At 42.4% G+C, this 7991-nt stretch overlaps 2 protein-coding genes across 2 annotated transcripts in view; both read left to right on the top strand. All coding sequences in view use genetic code 11, as the record gives it.

Annotated features, from left to right (window-relative positions):
• Positions 1-888, top strand: part of EGR_04518 (hypothetical protein) — a gene marked incomplete at both ends in the record, with an annotated part of 10317 nt that extends 9429 nt beyond the window's left edge. Inside the window, one exon of the mRNA XM_024493767.1 lies at positions 851-888. Within this exon, the coding sequence (XP_024351881.1) occupies positions 851-888 (38 nt within the window). The remainder of the gene's footprint in view (positions 1-850) is intronic.
• A 497-nt stretch (positions 889-1385) lies between these two features.
• Positions 1386-7991, top strand: part of EGR_04519 (Homeobox protein Meis3) — a gene marked incomplete at both ends in the record, with an annotated part of 13354 nt that continues 6748 nt past the window's right edge. The window contains 4 exons of the mRNA XM_024493768.1: positions 1386-1594; positions 5236-5310; positions 6361-6676; positions 6784-6919. Coding sequence (XP_024351882.1) covers positions 1386-1594; positions 5236-5310; positions 6361-6676; positions 6784-6919 — 736 coding nt within the window. The remainder of the gene's footprint in view (positions 1595-5235; positions 5311-6360; positions 6677-6783; positions 6920-7991) is intronic.

Consider the following 7991-nt stretch of genomic DNA (forward strand, 5'->3'; position numbering starts at 1 on the left):
AGGCAGAAGAAGAATCCACGCTTCCACACTTCTGAGTAGTATCGAGCGAAGGGACTTCAGTCGTAATTGTTTGACCCTTAGCAAGGACTTACTAGTAAACAGCTTCGTCTGCAGTCTGCCGCACAAATACCCACACATTCGCGCACAGAGCCAAAGATTAGTCTTTAATGCAAGAGGTTCAAAATTGGATCGTTTAAGAATGATCAAAGCTTCTTTAGCTTTGCAACAGAGTTATACACCCCTCAACCATTAGGTAAGCACGAAGACATTAGTCAGAATCAACCAGCATCTTGCCACATAAAAGGTAAGTTAAAGGAAAGAGGGAAGTGGTAGGGAGTGCAACGAAATGTGCCTCGTCTAGAGGCTGATGTGTCATATTCATGCATTTTATGGAAGTTTAAGTTTTAACAAGTCATTACAGTAGGTCGTACTGAGAGCCATAAAAATTTCCTTAATTGTGTATTAAATTCACTCCTAATAGCCCATAAAAAACGGTAAGAAAAGGCTTTAAGGTTCACTTTGGCTTTATATAAACTTAATGACGCCAGTAGTGTCAAAGAAAAAGTTCCCCGCTGTTAAGAATGTGTAAAGTCTATACAGTTTTGCTCAGAGAGACTGGTACACTTTTGACGTAGGTGGCATAATTAGAGCATTATGACACCCAGGGTGGGACTAAAGACTTTTTGCACTTACAAACGCGTTAAGTTATCCAAAAAAGATCTTCCACTTTATGCTTTTGATTTATTTGTCTATAAATATTATCAGCTGGCTATTGTTTTTTTTCAGTGCATGGAATCTAAGTGCCAAAAGAAGTCTCCGACTCGACTTTCTTTTCTTTTCCATTTAGTAGATTTGGCAAAATCTAGAGATTTAGGTTGTCTGCAATAAATCCGGACCACCAAGTGAAAAAAAGATTTGATAAAAAATGAGTCCGGTGTTTATTTAGTAACTGTAAAAGATGCTATTCCTAAGAACTGGATATACCGCTGAATAAATGGTATTATGAACAGGAAACTGTCCATCATTTAACAAAATCACCTAACTAAAGCATTGTTAGTAAGAATAAATGCCTTTAAGAAACATCATTTATGCGCATTACTTTACATTAGCTTGTCTTCTGATTGGTTAATCAACGTCATTGGCACGCGCTCCCTCTACCCGCAGTCACCAATCCAGAGCGGAGCTCTGCCAATGGTTCAGAGCCTGAGAGCCAATCAAATGTGCGCGGCTGTCGATCTGCATGAGCATTGGTTTGCACGTTCTGCACGTACGCGTTTAGCGCATGAAGGCTGGGGAGATGATTGACAAGCTCATTAGTAAAAACGCGCGTAGCCTAGTGTAGCTTTTTTCGACTTGATCTATCTGTCGTGTGAATTTTATTTTGCATGGACGCGGAACGGCAAATCATTGCAATAAACTGTGTCCCCTCCTCTCATCAACAGGGCTCGCCTCTCCCCTATGCCTGCAGCAATACCAGCAACAATAGCACCAGCAATCCTAGCTACTATTCACCCAATGCTACTGACGTTAACGATTCCCAGGATCTCCATGTCACTTCCACGCCATGCAACACTTCTATGCAGGATTTGAGCGGGTAAGGAACTTTCATTTGTTTTCATCCCCCCATTTTATTATTCCTTATAAAACTTTAACTAGTGGCCCAATTTTGAGACTTCACTTTAATTATGCCGCTTTCTCTTTGGGTTAAAATTACTCATGCCTAAATTTTCGTCAATAGTGTAGAGTCGGACACAGGGGGTTAGACAAGTCCTAAAATTTAGAACACCAGAGGAGAGGAGGGAGAAGGTAGCTTTCGGGATTTCGAAGTTGTAACAATTATGCGCACAATACTGCTGTTTCCTGATGCCGATTGTGTCATCACACACACACCTCGTTGCGGGTTTTACAATGCCCTCCTTATGCGACATACCGATTTCCCACCACTCTCACTTTTGTCCTGGTGGTACTATTGTTGCAAATAACTCGCCTACAGCAAAGTTTTAGCTTTCAAAAATAACCCGACGTCTGGAATGATGCTTTGAACGGAAAAATCTACTTCCTAATTCAAACGCACATTTCGTTTTTTTCTTTTTTGCACAACCATGCGTTGCGATAAAAAATCTTTCATGTTTCCCTTTTTAAGGATAGTTTAATGGTCTCCCCCTGACGCAGTTTTGCATAAACAAGTAAAAGTGTACTGTGAAGAGGTAATTTACGTTTCAAAAGTAAAGGAATTTTGAGCTATTCTTTCCCTAAGCATTGTCCAACCCTTCTCTTCCCTTTTAATGGATAATTTTACACAATGTCAATTTATTAAGTGGAATAAAGCAAAGGCGTCCCTTAGAGAGATCAATTAATAACAGAAAACCTACTGACGAGCCTATCCAAGTATTACTGTGGTGTTTTATTGCATCTTCTCCCCTGAAGGCTGTCCCTGGATCATCCAGATGGACCGACAGAAAGGAGAACACAACACGTGTTGTCAGTTTATAGGTTTCCATGCAAAGGACGAGGAGGAGGCAAAGATGGAGCAGGGGAGGGAGCATCTGCTGACAACTGTATCTTAGCTACAAACAATGGCATGGTGAACGTAGGCATCAACACCTGTGATCTGACTTTCTTGACACACCTGATGCCCACTAACCGTGCATTCCCGTAGTTGCTAGCCTGTCTAGGCATGAACCACAGATCCACTAGCAGCATATCTGAAGTTCCTGTTTCTGTGTTGGCACAGAACTTTCCTTTAATTAGTCTCTGACCCCATGCTGCTTAAAAATGCAAGGGGTCATTCCTTATGACAGTGACCACCACTTTTCACACAACGGAGTCCCCATTCACCAATGCCTACAATTACAGTTAGGCTGGCTGTAATAGTAGGAGGAAGGAATGTTTTAACGTCCCCATAAGTAGTTCAGATGTAAGGCAGATTGATTGACATCACCCTTTCCGGAAGTAGATTCATCCGCATTGATTCCTATTGCATTTTCTTGTCCAAAAATTCCCCAAACAAGCTTTATCTCTAGGCATCTTATGCCCGAATCCTTTTTAAGGTTGCCAAAAAAATCAGACACTGTCATCTGTTTGACAGAAGTCAATTAACTTTACCGGTTCTGCAATTTACTTACAGAGATGTGAGCATGGTCAAAACTAGGGCCCCCGCCCCATTGTTTACTTTCGCTTGTTTACCCGGCTACCGTTTGTATACAACACCATTTGTAAGTCACTCCAGCTCGTGTTCGATAGCAGGTTCAGTGATGCCTTTGTCTGTAAAAAGCCTGAATTCGTTGAGCCCGTGGTTGGCTGGTCTCACTTTGCAGAGGCATCAAGATTTCATCCACAAGTCCTTCTCGAAGAGCCCACTTTTGCCTCTTGAGCCAAATACGGTGGTGATAAATTCAAAGAAAACAAGAAAAAGGTATTGCTTCGTGGCAAGATAGGATATCGAGGACCTTAGAAAGGAAACAAACTACGTGAATAGTTCGTAATCATCCTTTCACAGTGTGCATACTCATGTGTATAGGCAGACTAGTTTGTCGACAGGCATGCACATGTAGAGGAATGTGTACTGTATGACTGACAGATTGGTAGAGCTAAAGTAATGCCAGGAGGGACTCGTTTGGTCAAGTCTAGACACCTACGTCAGGTAAAACAGTGGTGAGGGTGAGGTAGACCACGAATTCTAGGCGAGTACAAATGGGTATTTTTTTCCCCTTCCCTTCAACGAAGGGTCTGTATCAAGGCGTCGATTTTTGAAACCGGAATATACCCCTTTTTTATTTTATAATTTTTTAAGAATCCGAAAATGGGTGTGTCTTGGGTTTCCATGATTTTGGGGAAAAAAACAATCGGAGCCTTTCCCTCTCTTCCTCTATTGGTTGTTAGGATTTGGAGTCTATGTGCTTTAGTCCTCACTGATGATATGGTATACTGTAATCCAATTTCTTCCGGACACAAATGCCATCATTTAACATTTTCATCGACACACCCCTACATTTTTTGCCCTTTTATTCCATTCCCACTAAAAACGATACTGCGTTGTCAGGTGTCAAAAGTACCTTTATTGGATAGAATAGGAGAAGGAAGTCGGACATGCATCTAGTGTATCACAGACCATATAATTACTCACAAGTGAAGGCAAGTCATGGCCAGATTGTCAGTGATTAGCTAAATCACGATATTGTGGTAGTCAACACAAAAGTGAGACCACACCGGTAGTAAGATGCTGCTTCAATTGTTTGCCTAGACATGGGCAATCGTATCTGATACGCGAAGTGATTGACGGAGAGATGGACTGATGTGCAAACGCCCGTACCACCAATAAGTCGGGCGTTATCGGCTTTCGAGTCGTCAAAGTAGAGGTGTCAATCAGTTTATCTGGGGTGAGGTGATGGTGTGCGGTGTTTTTTTCTCCCCTCACACACACACACACGCTCTTGCGAGAGATGCTATCTTTCCAGTGATCGCGTGCATGAGCTGAGTCTAAGACCACTTACCTGGCCATAGTTGCTAAGACCCAGCTCTAGGTGCAGTTTTCACACCAAGACAACGGTATACAAAACTTTCATCAGACATAAAGCAATGATTACTGCATAAAACATCATGAGGGCTGGAAATCTCCTGTATTTCTTTAAGTTTTTCACTCCAAATTCACTTAACGTAAAATGATTTCCTTTCTTTACTTTTCCTTTTTTTGTGAGAAAAGAAGCCGAAGAAGGCGCCTTATATCTTTGTTTTATCTGAGTCAATTAAGTCTTGATTGATAGGGCATCCCTTTAGCATTCGTCATTCATATTTGTCAAGTCACACAGTCCATCTTTTGCCCAGTCCAATCTGTTGGTGGAAAAGTTTTCGTGCACAATTGTTTACTAAAAGTGGGCCTAGATGTCCTAGCTTCTAGATCTTCTGTCTGAGCCACAGGCTGTGCCTCCATCTGTGAATTGCAGAATGCGGTAAAGGACGTGTCACTCTGTCATACCAGTTGGAGGCTTCTTAATCTGCTTCAGTCAAGAGTCTTTAAGAAAAAGGAAGTGTGTTTATCCGCAGATTAAAAAAGGTTAATTTGGTTGCTGCAACCTCGGAGGTGAGGCTTGAGAGAGAATACGTTAATTGATTTCCTTTTGTTGAGAATGGGGTGGGGGGAGAGGAGAGGACACCTGAGGTACCGCTAGTCTTCTTCTCAAACTGCCACTTATCAGTAGTTGCTCTGACATTTGTTGTTTTTATCTTGTTTTATAGCCTCCCCGCTATGAACAACCTTCTTGTTCCACGTGTAAACCAATCTCTTGATGTGCAGAAGCGTATGATCAAAGAGTGAGTCTTTGCTTTACGATTCTTTATAAAAAATTTTGGCTCCACACTTATAGTCGAGTAATTTAGGTAAACCTTCTGTGTATAAACTTCTTCTCCAAATTTTGACTGATTTGTATGCGAAACAATCATTGACGAGCGCACTAAATAGGCCCATGTCAAAGGAGGGGGTGACGGCGATAACGATTGGCGGTGGTGGTGGCGGCAGTCGAAATAGGCTAGGTGGAAAGACAAGGTAGAAAGTCCCGTGTGACACGCACCACTCTGACTTAAGTCCCCGCCTCATTCTACTCTACTTCTATCAGCCTGGTCCATTAGTTGTCATGGTATTGTTTGCGTCTGTGATAACTCCATCACGAAGACGCTTTCTGGCCTTCATTTCTTCTGCTTTGTTAATTTATTCAGTCATTTTGAGGTTTTACTATTTCCTCTAATTGTTACATCTCGCGGAAAATAAAGGTGGATAGGTCAAATGATTTTGTTTGGTTTGCATTTGGTTAGCTTTTTTGACGGGAGTTTAAAATATTGAGGAGTAGCAAGACAGACATTAGGGGCGCTTAAGCTAAGCCTGAAAGAGGTTACACACAACGTCAAATGGTGAATGTACCCAAGGCCACAATCAACTTGGCGACCCATGTCAGCGTGGGTGGATTTACACATGATTAATCATGATGGCAGACATCGGTGGTAGTGCGCGCACTCATGATTCAGTCTTCTGTGAACAAGAAAGAGGGCACAAAAACCGTGGGTTTTAGGGAAACGTGAGTTACGTAGATGTTTTAAGCCCGGCTTTGCTTCTGCCGAGGGCGATACCGATCGTGGTGGGCAGAACAGCCACTTCTGTGAATCTGCAGATAGTAGGTGGGACCCCCGATTGGCGCATTCTTAAACAACCCTGACCTTGTGTTGGGGACAAATCTTCCTGCGCGAACAGTGAGTACAACCATTCAAAAAGGTATGAAGTCCTGACACCTCTTTCTAACTAAATTACTTTCCAAGTGCTACTGCCATAAAATGACCACCGTTAATGGCCTCTTTTGTTCCACCTAACAGACACCCTTTGTACCCACTTCTTGCGGTCCTTTTTCGGCAATGTGAGACTGGAACTGTTCGACCGTGTTCTCCACCGGCTCTGGATCTGTTCAACGAGGAACTACGTGTATTCATTGATCGTACTACTACATCACTGATAGCTAGCCAATCACAGCAGAGGTCACAATCACCACATCCATCGCCCTCTGCTTTTCCTCTTACCCATCTTCCAACGACTTCCTCCGAGGTTGGAGACGAGCCCAAAGACAGGAATGAAGAGAGTAATGGTGATGTTCCCCTAAACGTATTTATGGCGGATCCAGAGTTGAATGAATTAGTAAGTGATTCTTAATTAATCGGCGAGTTCAAGGTCAAATTTTGGTTCTTACTCAATTAAAAAATATAACGTTTTTTCCTTTACCCTTCCCCTCCTCCTCTCCTTAGATATTCTTGGCTGTGAAGGTACTTCGAATTCATCTACAAGAGTTGCACAAAGTGAATGAGCTCTCAAAGGACTTTTGCTCGCGTTACATCACCAGTTTAAAGACGAAATTTCAATCAGACCTCCTACAATTTCAAGGTGAGATATTGGTGAGAAAAAACTTCATGCCTATAACCCAAGAGAAGTCATTTTCTAGGTTAGTTTGCATTTTATTTTTAAGCTTCATCACTCTGGCGCAACTTTGTTTAAATGGACCCAAAGTCCTTGGCAAAGACTCCAAGGCGGAGAGGCAATACATTTACAGACGTTCATTGAGATAGTTGACTTAAGAATGAAAAAACTCGTCACTTGAGCAATTTATAGCTCTCCTAATTCATCTCTTCAAAGAGAGGGTGGTGAAATTCTCCGAATGGGACGTGGATATAGCTGATGCTAATTAAGTGGGGCTACAGAAGCAATACTAAATAGCCACTTCCATCCTTACTTAAAAATTCTGTCCTTGCATGACACACGCTGCATCTGCAGACGTGCCATCAAACGAAGCACGCGATATGCCTGCCTGCCAGCCAGGGATTTTTAGAGTACACGCGATTGACAAAAGCGTGTCTCCTGCCTATGCCGACCTTTCATCTCCCTCAACTCACCTCTCATTCACTTAATCAAGAATTCATCCATTGCCAGTTTACTGATACTCCTCACTCCACTCCCTCCTCCGCCTGCCCCTCCACCACTGCCTATCCCTTCCCTCCACCTCCTTCAATATTCTGGTTCGTTGCATTAAAATTTTGGGTTCTCGTAGCAAAATTTTATTATCCGGGGGAAGACTTGCGTGTTCCGCCTTATTTTGCCATGACTAGGGCTCTTTGAAAATTTAAAGTAGTTTACTGATAAATAAGTTGGTTTCATGCGTAAATCCAAAGCGATGTGAAACAGAAAATGGCCGTAAGGGGGGTGTCATTTCATCGGACAATTAGGTAAGAGCAGGGCCTAGTGTATGGCCGCTTCACTTAGTGGGAAGAGAGTGTAACCAATCGTCCTACCTCATACCTTCTATCGTCTGACCGAGTAGCTGTGAAAATGTTTCCCACTGGGCAAATAAAGTAGAATGTGTGCCAGACAAAAATCATAGAATTCCAAAGTACCTACTTGTCCTCCAGAGCCCCCTTGTTTTTGGCATTTTCAAGCATCAGAATTATTATGGGTATCTAAA

The sequence above is a fragment of the Echinococcus granulosus genome (genome assembly GCF_000524195.1).
Source record: "Echinococcus granulosus chromosome Unknown EG_S00028, whole genome shotgun sequence".
NCBI lineage: Eukaryota > Metazoa > Platyhelminthes > Cestoda > Cyclophyllidea > Taeniidae > Echinococcus > Echinococcus granulosus.